This window comes from Sinocyclocheilus rhinocerous, unplaced genomic scaffold, assembly GCF_001515625.1.
Source record: "Sinocyclocheilus rhinocerous isolate Xijiao unplaced genomic scaffold, SAMN03320098_v1.1 scaffold1646, whole genome shotgun sequence".
NCBI lineage: Eukaryota > Metazoa > Chordata > Actinopteri > Cypriniformes > Cyprinidae > Sinocyclocheilus > Sinocyclocheilus rhinocerous.
Window position 1 is genome coordinate 245961 of NW_015644630.1, and position 17829 is coordinate 263789.

The window sequence follows — 17829 nt, forward strand, 5'->3', positions numbered from 1 at the left end:
ACACACATACATATATATATATATATATATATACATAGACATTTATAAATTCAATATATATATATTATTTCATTTCCATTTAGTTTGTTGAAGTATTAAAATAACTCAAATTAAATAAAACTAAAACTTAATAAAAGAACTATACAGACATAATAAATTCAGACATAATTTAACTAAAATTAAAATAAATAACAATTACAAATAATACAAATCAAACGACAGTAGTTTATCAGTAATCCTAAAAAATAACACACATGCTAAAAAACAACAACTTACTTACACACAGTAAGAAATTATTATAAAAACTGAAACAGAAGCGAAAACAAGTAGTAGGATACTAAGTAAACTAAATTAAACACTGAGTAACAAAATGTTTTTTTTAGTTAAAATTGTATTATTATAGCTAATTAGCTTTTGTTTAAGGTGAAAATATGCCAAATTATTAAATTGACTTACAGTACATTTAGTAACATTATGGCTTATGTCTACAGTAAATATATTGATTAAGCTAAATCCTGACATGGAATCATATTAAATCACTTGGAGATTAATAAATTTACTCACTTCCAAATAACATAATTTAATGATGTTGAATTTATGTGGAAATAAAGTATGTTTGTGCTATTTAATTGGTCCATGTACAGGATTAAGTCATGTAAAGCCAACACACTTTTTTCAGTGATATGGTCTCTTTATAATATATATATATATATATATTTTTTTAATGTTACTGTAACTAGAATCTGTGTGTCCATGCGTGTGTGTAAATGTGTGTGTGCAAGTGTTTGTGAGTATAAGCTTTTCACATTGCACAAGAGTGTAAATGTGAGTGTGAGTGAGCGTGTGTGTGCACATGGTTTTATATGTGTGCATTAGAGAGACTGAAGCACTGTTTTTTGTTCAACACAAATGTTTCAGAAACATTTCCTCTTGATTTTCCTCTGATGGATTATTTGTCATTGGCTGTTTCTCTATGGTGTGTGTGTTGTGTTTGTGCCTTACTCATGTAGGTTTGGGGAATTATTATATATATTTTTTAATAATATTAAATTAAAATGTAATATTAATAAATCTAATTTGAGAAATGCTAATACATTTGGCTAGAACCAATTAGACATTTATAGATTATTATTATGTTTCTTTGTTTGCTTGTTAGTTTAAGTTGGTCCAAAGTAGATTTTTTTCAGCATACACTACAAATGCATCATACTCTTAGACATTGCTAGTCATTAGTAGTAATGCTGAGTGGTGTTTATACACTAATCATTCAACAACTACAGAAAACCATTGGCTTACCATAACTAGAACATCCTGACTGACTCCTTTGGCCAAGCCGTTCTGATGACCATCTTTAGTCTTTGGTTTATTTCGTTTCTTCTGCAGGCTGCTGCGGGCTTTTTTCAGCTCTATTGCCATAATGTCCTCAAACCCCTGACAGATCGCCTGAGAGGAGTCCTTCTCATTCAGATCCCACATGTCCTCCTGAACCAGAGGCCTCTTATAGCCTTTGATTACCATGCTGAGGAACACGATTCATATTATATTATGCATATGAGAGATTCATGTATTGCACATACAGTATATGAGTTGCACTAGACGGACACAACAGTGACAAAACAGACGATAAAAATGCAAAATGACGAGCAGAAGTAAACTCAGATCCACCTGTTAAACCAGTTAAAGGTGATTCTGCTGAGAAAGGTTGCTCTGGCTTCAGGATTCTGCAATGAATTAGAGAGGAAATCGTAAATTGGACAACTATGCATTTACTGCATGTTAAAGTGACAGTTCTCACATGCTCTCCGTACCATTTGTGAAATTCGCTTAACCTCGGGTGAAACGTCAGCAATGGCTGATAAAACCCAGGCGATCAGCTGCAGTCCGTAGCTGATGTAGAACAAGCAGAAGCGCGGAAGATCAGCGATTTCTTCCTGAGAAACATGTCGAATATAGGATTAATGCAGTAACACTCTACAATAACAGTCAGTTAAGTGGCATTACTTCATGCATTATAGGCACACTGTGGCAGCACTAATAATAAACAGCAATGCTGTGCAATATTAATTCACAGATCGTTCATTGTTCATTCATGATGTTCTTAATACATTAACAAATGTCAGTTTATAAAACTCAAGTCAGTTTTAATTGTATATCTCCTTTCAAAGTACACATTTCAAAGTGGCTTTACAGAAATTCATAATGTTTGTGTTTATAATACTTTGAAGCGTATGGCTCATATTGCCAAATATAGTGAGAATATGGAGGAAAAACAGCTCAGTTTTATTCCGAGACTCAAACTGAGCAAAAATATGAATTTGGTGCAAATGCTGATATTTCTACGATGAAATTCTGATGCTTGTGCTGTAAATCAATGAGATCTTTATAACAGTAGAGCAGATACTGACATAAACTGATCTAAATATCAGTCGTCGCTCTATATCTCCAATAATATGTCCTAGTAAGATGAGATTGAAATGATCCAAACATATAATGCAGCGCTGATTGAGAGCTGAAGAAACAAACGTTCAGCACCTTGTTCAGTGCGTCTCTCAGTAAGGTCTGGAACTGGAAGATGGCACACAACACCTGAAGCAGCCAGAACACGAAGAGACTCCCAGAGTCCACAGCTCTCGGCCTGCGCCGCACAGACTCCTGGCACAGCATCACAACTATCTACACGAACACAAACCGCTTAGCATGTGAGCATCTGAAATATTGACTCTGCATTCAATGTAGTGCATGCTTACACGGTTTATTAATAAATATCTATGAGCGTTACCCATGAGACGGCGAACAGAACCGGATTGGTGTAGAGCACCGCTGGGTGTTTCTGAGCTGTGGAATCACTCGACGGCCCATAATCCTCAGCGAGAGTGAGAGCCAGCTCCGCTATCGCTGTCAGAAACAGCAGGCCAGACACAACCTTTAGCACAACAAAAACAGTGCTAGGATGTGAGCGCGCCAATCATTCAGACAAATGTTAAAAGTTGCAAAACACTGGATTGCACTGCTAAAGAACTTGATTTTGATTCAATTATAAAGCTGAAATCTTTATTTACCATTAGTTACTTTGAAAGGGAGACGCCACTGTACATTCCACAGTCACAAATTATTATTTATATAGTCATAAATATGACTTGCACTGCTATATGAAGGCGAAACGCAACCCATTTTGTCAAAATCAGAACTCTTAGACTAGCCAAACCTTAAGGAATATTTCACTCAGAATTTCTAAAATCTCATGACCGACTCCTCCTTATTACAAACAGGGCTGGGAAAATAAATCGATGCATCGAGAAATGATTCAGCATCGATTCTGAGATTTTCCGAAGGCATCGCGATTCTTTTTCGAGTCGATTCTGAGCTTAGTTTTGAACAGCAGATGGCGCTGCATGCTTTAGAAAGAAAAAATTCATAAAATTTGAGAAGGTTAAAGCGAATTACAAAGGTGTTCACAGTGGGCTGTGTTTACATTAATCTCGCGTCATAAAAGCATTCTGAGCTGAGGTGAAATTAACGTTCATGACTCGGCCGAACGCACAAGCGCTCTTTAGCACTCTTCTTCGTGAGCATTTGAGTGTGCGGATAAAAACTAGATAAGAGCGCCATCTACTGTTACAAACTAAGCTCAGAATCAATTCCAGAGGAATCGCGATGCATTCTGAAAATCTAAGAATCGATCCACGAATTGATTCCGCATCCATTTATCGTCCCAGCCCTAATTCCAAATCGGTATGAATTTCTCTTTTCAGTGGAATACAAAAGAGAATATTTTGAAGAGCTGTTTTTGTCTGTACAGTGACACTGGATCCTAACCATCATGGGGTGAATTTGGTTCAACAAGGGTAAGAGTAAATGAGGACTGATTTGTTATTTCAGGGTGAACTCTCCTTTAAAGTCAGCTTGAAACAGAGGTTGTGATCATCTTTTCATCCCTATTGTGACATATATCCGAGTGAAACATCGTCTCTTGGTGTCTACGATGCAGAGAAACGATGAGTGAGCTGATACTACGAGTGTTGAGATTTGACTGAAGCAGGCATTATTTTAACATTTTAATGAATGTGACTTACAGTAAGTAGTTTCCACTTGTTGTTTTAAAATGACTGTTATTGAATTATTAACTTCACCTGTTTGCAGATGTAGAGTTTTGAGAGCGGAGCTTTAGCTGCTTTCTTGCAGAGATTAGCAAAGTGCCACGGAGCACAAAGCCACAGGAAAGCTAACGGAAGCCACACCAGCACCGTTTGCTCCACACATATCGGCAGATCCGGGTCGGGACGCTGCAGGTACGAGGCATTCTGACACACACACACACACACACGCGAGTGAGGAAGACTAATGAAGATTGGCAGGAGATCTTCTGCAGTCTCATTGTGACTCAGTGTGTCGGCGTGATTTTGCTGACTCTGACTGACCGTTAATGATTACATAGATTATAGTAACACATAGACACACGCAAAACAATGTATGGCTGAAGTCATTTCATTACTACCGAAATGCAGTGCCATTAACTTTTCTCCAGAAGTGACCTATTAAGGTCATTTATTTTACAACTAGAGATGAGCTTGTTCAGACCTTTCATTCCAGGGGACATCGTGTTTTAATGTGGTTTACATATTTGCGTTTTTGTCATTTGTGATTGCATCCCATTTTTGGGCGTCACTCATATTTGGCCTTTATCTTTTGATCATTAAGTATAATATTAAAGAAGCTGGGTAGACATCTTTGAGCACTGCATGTCTAATACTGTTATAAAATAACTCATAACATAGTTGAAATTTGCCATAATGTTTGCTAAAACTGCTGAATTATTTTGTGCCACTGAATCAAATGGAGTTTCCTTTCAGCAAGACAGGACTTTTCTTTCTTTCTTTCTTTCTTTCTTTCAAAAAGTCATTCTAGGCCTTTGTCTGATTCACACAGAATTTCTATTACCAGATGCATTATTTAATTCTTTGTTTACATCACAGTTTAATTTTACAGCTATATTTTTAAGCTTAATCCACTTCCAGTAATAAAATTCAGTGTCTTAAATATTAATATATTTTTAATAAAACCACCTTCATTAAAACACCATTAATCTACAGTTATTTCACCTAAGCCTTAATTTATTTAGAATTCCTTAAAATATTTTATAACAAATCCATACTTTGATACTGCTCAGAACCAATTGTAATGCAGTGTTGGGGAAAGTTACTTTTAAAAGTAATGCATTACAATATTGCGTTTAATGGACATAAGAAACATGAAAAAAATGTAAACTCTAATCATTTAGAAAACAAAGCACGGTCTTATCAGTACTTGTCCTGGGAATATTATTTAACTCTGAGCGAGTTCAGATATAATTCGGTCTCTCTTTTTGTGAATATGAATCCTGCAATATCCCTTTAGTATGTTGCACCGTGGTAAATAGTGAAATCTCACTGTATTATCATTCAGAACTTGAAACATGAAAATGAGAAACTCCATAAAACAGAAACTGACAAAACTTACCCAGAAAATGGAGCCGCAGTATTCCTCTAGAGCAGCAGACATGTTTCTTCCATCACACTTGACCAGCGGCAAACACAGATGATGCTTTTCTTTCACAGGACACACACACACCAGCTGACTCTCTCAGCTATAAAGTTATATTGATTCTCTAAATTCTAAAGCTATAATTCAAGTGGATAAGTTGCATAAACCTTGAGTTGATCAACCCTTAACTTTGGTCTTCTATTAAACAGTCCTCTAAGAGACGTTATCCACATCGGCTGCCTCCAGCTCATCTAAGTGACAATGCTGTCTCAGAGCGTCTTGTCTGAATAAATGCATAAAAATGAGTTCAACTTTTCCCCACTTCTTCAACAAGAAACAGCCCAGAGATTACTGTTCAGTTTTCATTACTCACCAGTCTAAAGTCCAGATGCACCATGGTCATGTACACGTTTCCCTCTTTCTGCTTCTGTCGGTTTAGGAGCGTAGGGTCGGGTTTCCTGCCATTTCCTGTCTTTCATATAAAATCATTAAAGGAACATAAACAAAGGATAGCTGCCTGTGGTTAGTGTTATGTTGGGGAGTTGTTTAGGATCCCACAATTCCACTAACAAGTTAACAATGTGAGCACACACACACACACACACACACACACATAAATAATTGTCCGTAAATTCTTCCCTCATAGATTAGATTTTGTCAGTTATGTTGTTCAAAAAGAACATCACTCTAAATGCCGCCAACATTCAACGTTCATATGAGAAGAGATTAATACCAAACAAGGTTAAGGATATAACAAAAACATACAAGCAATGTTTATACTTAAACCTAAAAATCAACTTCCAAATTCCCCGAGATGAGAGAGGTGTTTTCATAAGGTTTAATGTTTTTTCACATTATAATCTTCTGCCCACTGAAAATGTTTACAGTTAATCATTACATTAGACATGGTAAGATACAGTGTGCTGACTCATTGAGGATTCAAGGGCACATCAGCATGACAGACAGAATGACAATTACACAAGAGTTTTGCTCATAATTTTTTCCCCTATGAAAATGATGTCACATAATTAGCAAGCTAGTGTTTTGTTCCCCCTACTTTTAAACAATTAGTCAAATTAGCACTACATGTAAGCAGTATGTATCTGCTGAGCAAACACTAAAGAATTAGAATAGAGGTTTAATTCTCCCACTGTGTTACTATGCATTGCTAATAATGTTAACTATGTTCTAATTATTATAGTAATAGAGAATGCCATTCCACCCTCCCCCCACTCACAAATATATACCGTGTGTATGTGCAAGGGTGAATGGACATAGTTCAACTTCATAAGTGAGCTATTCATTATAAAAGACCTGAATGATAATAAATAATGCATTAAAAAATTGATATATCATAGCTGAAGCACATCTGAGTATGCATGCAGCGTAGCAGCCAATATCGATCTGATATCAGTAGGCTACTTTTTTTCAGTCCAGAATATCTATACCTCACTAACTACACATGTAAGTATGTAAGTATAAATAGAAAGGGAAAAAAACGTTACCTAGATAACTGGATGAAAATTGACTACAGAAAAATTTGATTCCTGGGAAAATCTGAAATCTATCAATACTTTTATACTTAACATAGAGAAATTAAAATTCAATTAAAAACAAATGTGAAAAAATGTAGACTGCTAAATCTTCTCAAATTAATTTAAATGAAAATTGTCCGTCTAGTGCAATTTAAACCCCGCAGTTTCAAATATTTATGTTACAAAAGTTTCTCCATTCTTAAAATCTTATGAACAATACTGTCATAATATTTAGTGCTACATAAATTTATACACTATTACAAGTGTTTCTTTGGAATGTATGGGATATATTTTTAATAGAACAACAGATATCAACCCAGTCTTATAGTTGTAGGTATTCATACATACCATTTGCAGGTACAAAAACCGAAAACACAACATGATCATACTGACATTATCTAAATATAAACAAATTGACAAATATAGAAATCTACTATATTTTCAAAATCTGTTTATATTATAAATATAATTCGTTTCATTTCTACATTTCAATATTAAAAACATAACAGGCAGAAAAATGTACAGTGACAATAATTTTGGTTACAATGAAAATTTATATAGATAATCCCTTTCCTATATCTAAACCTAACCATTTCTTTAAAATACAGTACAAAGAAAAACATAACAGACATACAAGTGTAATCACAATAATTTAGTGCCAGCACTGAGGCCACTGGAATTGAGACCTCCTGGCTTGGAAGCGTTGAGACCACTGGACTTGTGACCTCTGGGACCACCGGACTTGGGTCCACCAGACTAGGAAGCGCTGGGACCCATGGACTTGGAAGCACTGAGATCACTGGACTTGGGAGACTTGTGACCACCAGACATGGGAGTGCTGAGACCACCAGATATGGGACCACCAAACTTGAAAGCACTGAGACCACTGGACTTGTGACTCTGGGACCACCGGACTTGGAAGACTTGAGACCTCCGGACATGGGTCCACCAGACTAGGAAGCGCTGGGACCCATGGACTTGGAAGCACTGAGATTACCGGACTTGGGAGACTTGTGACCACCAAACTTTGAATTTGGTGGTCACAGAGCTTTAGAGATTGAGATTGACAGACTTGGAAGTGCTGAGACCACCAAACTTTGAAGCACTGAGACAACTAGACTTGTGACTTCTGGGACCAACAGACTTGGGAGACTTGAGACCTCTGGACTTGGGTCAACCAGACTAAAAAGCACTGAGACCACTGGACTTGGAAGCGCTGAGATCACCGGTCACGGGAGTGCTGAGACCACCAGACGTGGGACCACCAGATTTGGAAATGCTGAAACCACCATACTTGGTACTAGGCTGATGAGCAGGGTCTTCTCATTACAACTGAAATGCTCTGCGGGAGTAGCTTGCTGGTATATGGGATTTTGAGCCAAAACAATATGACAGATGAAGCAAAATGTCATTGATCATCTCCTAACAATAAGGTCTGGGTTGGTGGATGGTAAGCAAACAATCAGCTCTTATAATCAGTGTGTTGGATGCAGGAGAAATGGGCAGGAATAAAGATCTGAGTGATTTTGACAAGGGCCAAATTGATATGGCAAGGCGACTGGGTCGGAGTATCCCTTAAAGGGGACATTGGATGCCCATTTCCAGAAGTTGGTATGATTCTTTAGGGTCTTCATGAAATGTCTGCAACATACTTTGGTTAAAATTCCTCAATAGTCGTGTACAACAACACGCTTTTTACCATGTCAAAAACAGCTCTGATCACAGCGACCCGTTTCGGTGCATGTCTCTTTAAATGCTAATGAGCTCTTCTCTCCCCGCCCCTCTCTTCCGTGGAAGAGGAAAGGCGATTTGCAAATAATCATAAGAAATATAAAGTGTGAGACTTACTTCTTCTGGAGGTGCAGCTAGATTACGAACAGTGGGTACTGATCCATCCTTGAGTTTGAACTTTTTAGTAAAATCTGCCTTGAATTGTCCCTTGTTCAAAAAGCAGTCTGGTGTAAAATGATTTGCGCAGACAAACACATTTAGGTAGATCGGGGGGCGCATTCCCTTCAAAAACAAAAGTAATCCACTGCGTCTTCAGCGGCTCAGATGTCGGGAGTAAATGACGACTGCTATGTTCATTATTACATCCAACAACAAAACACCTCAATCGCTTAGGAGCCATTCCTGTCTACACCTGAACAATGTCGGACTGTTTACAGCTCACTGAGGGCGGGTCTATGCTAAAACGGCAGTGTCCGTCAACAGTCGTGGGAGGGGCCTGTGCAAAGTGATGTCACTTGGCCAAGAATCTGTGAACGGCTTGCTCAAAGAAAGCATTTAGTATTTGTGGGGATTTAAAAACAAGTACTGGGTGGATTTTTATCATTATAGGGTGGTTGTGTTCACACACTACCAACACACATTTAAGTTCAAACACCATGTAAAAGTGAATTTTGCATCCGATGTCCCCTTTAAGCAGTGTGTCTTGTGGGTTGCTTTCCGGTCAGCAGTGGTGAGAATTTACCAACAGTGGTCCAAGGAGAGACAAAGCACAAAATGACAAAAGGGTGTTGAACACCCATGCTCATCAATGCACAAGGGAAATGAAGGCTATTCCATCTGGTGTGAGCCAACAGAAGGTCTACTGTGGCATAAGTCACACAAAATTTTAATGATGGTTATGGGAGGAATGTGTAACAAAACACAGCGCATCACACTCTGCTGCATATGGGGCTGAGTAGTCGCAGACCAATCAGAGTGCTTATGATGACCCCTGTCTACCACTGAAAGCACCTACAATAGGCATATGGAGTGTCGGAACTGGGCCTTGGAGCACCATACTTGGCACCATAATCCCATATTTTCTGGGATTCATTTTAACCCAGCAGTATGGTCATTTTTCAACAATAGTTAAGCTAAAAAAATAAATAAAAAAACATGTTGGGTCATTTAACCCAACCCAGCACTTAGCTGTTTTTAACCCAGTATTTTCAGAGCGTGTCAGAAGACTGTGACCCTGAACAAAAATAATTTATAAAAGTTACTAAGCAATAATAAGCATTGGGAACACCTACTAGCAACCCGACACAGTGACAGAGTTAAGTTGGTGTGAATGGGCCGGCCCCTACACAAAATATTACCAATGCATTAAATAAGTTGCTTACCTGTGAATGCAGCTGTTTCCTGCTGAACCCACGGTTCACATTCTTTACAAACCCATCAGATAACCAATGAAGTAGATAAATGCACAAACCACTCAAAAATATTAGTCAAACTGATCTCCGTTACAAAAAAGTTCAAAACAAATTACACAAAATTCAAAATGTTTTTTTTTTATTATTGAATTAAAGAGAGAATATTAGAAGATAAAAGAAAGTAGTATGAACATATGCCATGGCTCAAGAGAGGATTTTATTTCACACCTGCAAAATGTCAAAATCTAAACAAAAGTGCTACTGATCTTGACACATTTCAAGTTTTTAATTTTGTGTCAACTTCATTGTAAATTGTTATAGAGTAGATTCACATGAATATACTACATATTGAGGAATTACAAGAGTGTCCCTCATGTCCTGCTGTACAGGTCTTATTGATTTCTGTAGATATAAATGAAGGATGCTCCACGTATCCTAGAGTATGTTCTTCGCAATGGCGTTCAGCGTACGTACTTTAGTCACATCAGCCACTTTTACTGCATATTCTGGTATGGACAGAGAGCCTCCCATACTCACATTAGAATTCCTATAGAAGAAAGCATAAACATAAACCAAGTCCTTACAAAAAAAGCTTTCAAATAAGCTAAAACTAAAAATCAACACAATTCTTATTTTAAAGGGGTGGTTGATTGCGATTTCACTTTTTTTATGTTAGTTAGTATGTAATGTTGCTGTTTGAGCATAAACAATATCTGCAAAGTTATGAAGCTGAAAGTTCAATGCAAATGGAGATATCTTTTGTCTTTTAAAATTCTGGCTGCGCTGCTTTAGAGAAGAGGAAGAGAAAACTAGATGTGCACGTAAAAATCTATTCATATATGAATCACGATTCTGTCTTCTAACGATTCTAATGGATTCACAAGTTTCAAAATCAATGTTCTAAAGCAGCGGATCTTAATATTGTTCCTCGCGTGCCCTGCTCTGCACACGCTCTGCATCTTTCTCTCTCTCTCATTCAGCTCAGCTCCAACAATGAACTGTTACAATTATACACTTATTTGCACATAGCTATGAGAAGCGTTAAACAGTTGCCATACTGTATTAAAGCTTTAATCAGGATAAAACCGTATATTAAAAGCTAACATAAGCAGTAGCATTTACAAATAACAGCGTATCTAAAAGTATGAGACAACAACAAACAAAAAACATAGGCCTACCATTAAAAGCCGTGCTTGCACAGGTTCTGCACGATCCTCTTCAATAATATCCTCTGTTTCTCAATCGGGCTCAAACTGATAAGCGATATTAACGACGCCGTTGTTTACAATACAACCGGAGCACATGCCGCTGAGGGGCGGGACGTTTAGACGCGCACTACAGGCAGTTTAGCCAATCACAACACACTGGGCTAGCTAACCAATCAGAGCCCATCGCCTATTTCTGAGGGAGGGGCTTCATGAAAGCAGGAAATGATCAGCGCGTTTCTCAGAGAAGGGACAGATCGGTGTGGAATAAAGGTAAATTATGTGAAAAATAATGCTTTTTTTTTTTTAAACTAAGCAGTAACACATGTTAGACTGCACACCATAAACACAATCAAGCCTAGAAATAAACCACTGAACCACCCCTTTAATTCAAACCCTCAATAACTACTTTTTTTTCTTCTTTGAAGAACAGCAGTTCCCTTTCAGTCAGTCACGTTCGACGTTACGTCAGTCGTGACTGACGAATTGGGATCTCGAGACGTTCCCACACTCTTGGAAAACCTGATATGAGGTAGCCTAATTTCAAACGTGTGTTTTCTAGACCTGGAATTATTAACATTTTTAAACACCGAGGGCATTTTTATAAAGAAGATAGGTTTTGAAATTCATAATCCTTAATATAATGAACAACTGGAAATGTCATGTAAATAAAAGAAAAAAAAGAAAAAGAAAAACATTAAGCTCTTAAAATCCGAACTCCTAAAATGCAAATATATTCATTTTTATTAAAATTATTTTAGTCACTTATTTTAATTTACAGAAACTAGTAGATTGTCCTTAGATTAAAATAAATTCTGAAAACAAAACTTGGGAGTCTTCCAAAATTGTTGTGGAAAACGAAGTCAAAAGTTGAGAACGGCTGCTCTACGAGAATAAAGTATTTTCTGTACATTAGTAGTGCAGCTTTCCTTCTTTCACACACCTAAACTTCATGGTGGAGTCCTTGCTGGAGCGAGCAGAGCAGTGGAACTCCTGAGATCCAGAAGCTTCTAGAATCCTCTGAAGGTTCCTCTCGGTGATTCCACCTCCTGCACAACACGAGCATCATGCAGACCCACGCCTGAACTACGACACGTGTTATTAAAGGCAATGAGGAATCTACATACCTGGCATTATTACGATTCTGTCTTTTGCCTATGGGTGTAAAGAGAGAAAACTTCATTATTGCTTAGCTAATTGGAACATTTGTCATAAAGAATAAATATTTTAACACAGACAAGTCAAAATATCTATTCATAACAACTTATGCTAAACAAAATAACTTAAGCTAAAATATAAGGTTCATTGGACACATTAGAAATCGATTTCAATTAGGAACAAAGTTAGCAAAAACCAGCTCAAACTTTTTGTCAACCATAAAGTGAGTTATTTAATTACTAATATAAAATGTGAATGGATGTTTGATTCTTCAAGCTTTTGTAAAGTGTTGTGATGAACTGTCAGTGTTTCATAGTTGAGAACTCTGCTATTCTGTGAAAATTCTGTCCTAAACAATGTGGGTAACCAAAAAGTCGATAGTCCCCATTAACTTCCATAGTATGTTTTTCATTACTATGGAAGTCAATGGCTACAATGGCTTTATGACAGAATTTTCCTCTTTGCGTGAACTGTGAAGAACCATAACTGTAACCATACATTTTTACAAATAATTCTAACACAGAATAGCAGAGTCCTCAACTTTAAAACACTGACAGCCAATCAAAATCCTTCCTATTTTAAAGCACCAGTTTTAACTTCACAGAACACAACTGAAGCCCGCGCTTAGAATAAACAGTTGCATCGACTGTCACGTCACTTGTCACAAAGCATTCTGGGATTGGCTAATCCTTGTAGGAAAGGATGTTTTGAAAGAGCCTTCCTGTCAGGAGTTCACGTCTGATGGCTAAACACTTTGGTCCATAACCATCCACAGCACATACACTGAAACTGAACAGCTGCATTAAATTCTGCGGTCTCACCTGTTCCACCAGGCGTTTAATTACAGGTAAACCTTCCAGTGCAGAGCTGTCACAGCCACTGGTCAAAATCCTCTCAAAGCCCAGCGAGATCAGAGCTTCTAACGCAACCGCCGGATCGTGGACCATATCAAAGGCTGAAAGGAAACACCGAAAGAGGTGATTTTTGAGAAACAGACACTTTAGGGAATGACCTGTCAGCATATTCAGTCAAATATTCTTTTACCTCTGTGAAATGTAACTGGTAATGGTCGACTAGCCGCTGCAGAGAAAACAGAAATAAAACATCTAGCAGGTGTTAGATAAATATGCACTGCTAAAATCAGATATGTTCAGATTCCTACAAATTAGATCCAATCCAGTTGAAGTTAATACACAGATGATTCATTCTAGAACAGCTCACGGCCGTTGCACTGTAAACCACAGCTTCACTGAGCTTATTGCTTTTATAAAAACGAGCACACACTTTAAAGCCGTAGTTTCACTTTAGCTCTCTGGTCTGGGAGGCGTGCTGTCCAAATGTTAACTAATCAGACTGCCATAAACAATCCAACATTTTTTTTTTAAGTCAAGCGACCATCATTTTCATGCAGTCGATCATTGCTATTGCTTTTGAGTACTCTGAAAAGTCACAAACCACAAATAAATTTATCTAATCAATTAATGACACTGGAGGAAGGATTATTATGGATTATGGATATTTCAGCCGGAATCAACAGTTTGAAAACGTCTTAATGCTGTTTCAGCTTTTGTCTTCTCCAGATGATAATTGATGGACTGGAGTGGTGTGGACTACTTGTGGATTATTGTGATGTTTTTATCAGCTGTTTGGACTCTCATTCTGACGGCACCCATTCACTGCAGAGCATCCATTGCTGAGCATTTGAAATGAAATGAAATACACTTTATTGTCCCCAAAGGGAAATCTGTTTTGGACTCAAGGTGCATTTACATTGACAAATACATTGGATCATAAATAGCAATAGGAACAGATACAATAAAAACATAATCCCTGACCTTAAAAAAAAAACTCCTTGTTTAAAGGGGTCATATGATGCGATTTCAATTTTTCCTTTCTCTTTGGAGTGTTACAAGCTCTTGGTGCATAAAGAAGATCTGTAAAGTTGCAAAGACTAAAGTCTCAAATCCAAAGAGATATTCTTTATAAAAGTTAAGATATGTGGAAAATAATGTGTTTTTTTAACCTTAAACCACATAAACACATTTCATTACACCAAATACACAAAATAATGTTCTTTTTAGCAGCATCATATGATCCCTTTAACATATTTAAGGGGTCATGACATGTTTTTTTTTATTATTATTATTATTTTATGATGTTCCCTAAGGTGTAATTATAATATAATTACAGTTTTTTGGGACGAAAAACATTCAGAATCGATGACCTTTTTCCACCGTTTCTCATCCTCTGCCTGAAACAGTCGGTTTTGGGGTGTTTTCCCTTTAAGAGGTCAGTGTAACCGTCCACTTTTATGATTGGCTAACATCATTCCCCATGCATTACCGCATATGCAGTGGGTCAGCTAAGATTTCATGTGCGTGCCTGAGAACTGACTGTTCATACAGTGATTCAAGAGCCTGATATTCCCCTTTCCCTGCAATCTTCACTGCAATTTAAACCAGGCGCCCAAGCTTAGATTTTGCTGTGATGCCATATCTAATTAATCTCTCTACGACGGCACGATAAAACAAGCACAGAATTCTCTGACCGACTCCATACAGCCCAAGTCTACGCATAAAATACCGTCTCTGCTGCACACCAGATGTCCACTTGAATACCCCAGCTGAGTGTATTATTTCTCCGGTGAACTATTCCTCAAACGGCAAGTTAAAATATTATATCTAGACGTATGAGAGAATGCAAGCAGTTTTTACCCAGCAGCTCCATGCAGAGCTCAGTATCTACGCGCCCGTCTTCTGTCAGCGCTCCAAACACCAGCCCGTCTGCTCGGTGAATCTTCATCTGTTCAATGTCCCTCTTCATCACCTCCGCCTCCCAGTCTGAGTACAGGAAGTCCCCAGCGCGGGGCCGGATCATAACATACACCGGGATCCGCACGCTCTCTTTCACCACCTGCAGCAGACCTGAAGACCAGAGACCGAACAATTCAAACATGCAGAGTACTGATGAAGCAGCTCTTCAGGGAGCTGTGCTTCTAGTCTAGCTATCTAATAAATCTGACATTAAAATTGTTAGCTCTGGGATGAATTGTTGAATTATTGGATGTTGGGATGCAGAAAACCTCACATTTGTAAAGAATAAGGAACATTTTTACATTTATATTCACATTTTCGCAATCATATTACTTTCAATGTCTTTTTCCTCTACATCCTTTGAAACGTTTCCATTTTCTTAATTTCCATTTCTGTCTATATAATTGGCATTTTGAATTCAGTTCAAAATCTTGAACTCCTGAATTTCTGTTTTCATAAATGTCCAATATGGTAACAACAAATGATAAACGATGAGCCGTGTGAATGACATATGAAGTCTGTGACACTAATGTTGGTCACTACAGCATAAGGAATCCTCTAGTTTGGCATCAGTGTGAATGGCTAAATAACTTTCATAAATTAATTAATAAACATTCATATTTACAATATCTACTTACGGTATTTTACTGAGTTTAATATAAGCAGTTTGCAAAGAAATCTGTGATCTCCAACATACTTATAGATCATTAAAGGAACACTCCACTATTTTTGAAAATAGGCTCATTTTCCGACTCCCCTAGAGTTAAACAGTTGAGTTTTACCGGTTTCGAATCCATTCAGCCGATCTCCGGGTCTGGCGGTAGCACTTTTAGCTGTAGCTTAGCTTAGACCGTTAGCATCTCGCTATGGCCGATATGGCTAGGAACTATACTCTCATTCCGGCGTAATAATCAAGGAACTTTGCTGCCGTACCATGGGTGCCTAGGAACTATACTCTCATTCCGGCGTAATAATCAAGGAACTTTGCTGCTGTACCATGGGTGCAGCAGGCGCAATGATATTACGCAGTGAGGAATGAGAGTATAGCTCCTAGCCATATCGGCATAGAAAATCGCAACTTTTAATTTTCCGTTGGTCTTAGCACACGATGTAACTACAGAAGAGTCAAGTTTTAAATAGGAAAAATATCGAAACTCTTTGGTCATTTTTGAGCGAGATGCTAACGGTCTAATCAGATTCAATGATCTATGCTAAGCTAAGCTAAAGTGCTACCGCCAGACCCGGAGATCGGCTGAATGGGTTCGAAAACGGTAAAACTCAACTGTTTAACTCTAGGGGAGTCGGAAAATGAGCCTATTTTCAAAAATAGTGGAGTGTTCCTTTAAATTCTACTTAAAAGTTTATGCATGTTAATGAAATCGAAAACATATTTTTCAAATTGCCAGACACGATATTAAATCTTCTTGTCCAGTTAAAATGAAGAGATACTATTATTTGTCTATTTTAATATGTGGAAATAATAGTTCTATAAAGACACTTAAAAACCTTGTTTCATTTATAGTCTCATTTGAGGGGTGTTTGTATTCTGACAAGTACTCAAGGTATGGTGTTTTTTTTTTTTCCCCCCAAATGAATTACTCTTGAATTATTTGCATCAGTCGGACTGAATTCAATCTGAACATACAAGCTCTACAGTGAATGCGTGTCAGAGTGCTCCAGTAGCAGGACATGTGTGTAGTGACCTGTGCTGGGCGTCAGTCCTCCCTCCAGCAGGTTACAGCACAGCTCAATACGACCCGCACCTGTACATCAACACCACAACACATGACCTCTGAACCAAGACATTCACCACAGCTGCACAGTTCATCATATATTACGGTTTGCATTTTCACTTTACTATATAGGTGTGTGAAACCGTACCTCCCCTTTCTGCGTTTATGGCTGACTCGACTGAGTCCACACACACCTCCATCAGGAAACCGTCTGACATCTGAAAGAACAATCTAATTGTTTATTATTGTAAAATTATTCATGGAAATTATATTATTATAATAAAAAACATGACAACATAACTGTTTGATCTGTCATGACAAAAAGTGTAAGCCTGTTCTACACAGGTGTCAGATAAGGGACACTTCCCAAATGTTTTAGTGCTATTAAACTGATGCATTGCAGTGTAATGAGCGAAAATTGATCGTCTGCCGAAAACTGATTGCCGTCCGTTTTACATTTGCCAAAAAGTAGGGATGGGCGTATCGATCCGAAGTATCGATATATCGATACTGACGTGAGTATCGAAAGTATCGATACTCAAACTCAAAAAAATATCGATACTAAGGTGTGATTTATTTACCAGTGATTTTGTTTAACAAAAAAAAAATTATGCGTACAATATGCACTGAATTGGACGAATAGCCTTTGTTAGCGAGTAATTGTGTAGGATAGAACTATTTTCCTGCCCATCTGAACACATGCAAATGTTGCAAGACAGAAC

General features: G+C 37.7%; 2 protein-coding genes across 3 annotated transcripts in view; both read right to left on the minus strand.

Moving 5' to 3' along the window:
• Positions 1-6242, minus strand: part of abcc2 (ATP binding cassette subfamily C member 2) — a 26474-nt gene extending 20232 nt beyond the window's left edge. The window contains exons 1-8 of one of the 2 annotated variants that reach the window (XM_016576344.1): positions 5894-6242; positions 5497-5803; positions 4131-4301; positions 2780-2923; positions 2533-2673; positions 1809-1931; positions 1666-1721; positions 1297-1519 (exon numbers count right to left, since the gene is read on the minus strand). In XM_016576344.1, coding sequence (XP_016431830.1) covers positions 1297-1519; positions 1666-1721; positions 1809-1931; positions 2533-2673; positions 2780-2923; positions 4131-4301; positions 5497-5538 — 900 coding nt within the window. In that variant the 5' untranslated portion in view covers positions 5539-5803; positions 5894-6242. Of the gene's footprint in view, positions 1-1296; positions 1520-1665; positions 1722-1808; positions 1932-2532; positions 2674-2779; positions 2924-4130; positions 4302-5496 lie in introns of both variants that reach the window. The other variant, XM_016576343.1, reaches the window with a different exon arrangement.
• A 4156-nt stretch (positions 6243-10398) lies between these two features.
• The window catches only part of cutc (cutC copper transporter homolog (E. coli)), an 8514-nt gene continuing 1083 nt past the window's right edge, over positions 10399-17829 (minus strand). The window contains exons 2-9 of the mRNA XM_016576341.1: positions 17256-17325; positions 17078-17137; positions 15276-15485; positions 13606-13641; positions 13383-13516; positions 12531-12558; positions 12347-12452; positions 10399-10745 (exon numbers count right to left, since the gene is read on the minus strand). Of these exons, the coding sequence (XP_016431827.1) occupies positions 10634-10745; positions 12347-12452; positions 12531-12558; positions 13383-13516; positions 13606-13641; positions 15276-15485; positions 17078-17137; positions 17256-17325 (756 nt within the window). The 3' untranslated portion in view covers positions 10399-10633. The remainder of the gene's footprint in view (positions 10746-12346; positions 12453-12530; positions 12559-13382; positions 13517-13605; positions 13642-15275; positions 15486-17077; positions 17138-17255; positions 17326-17829) is intronic.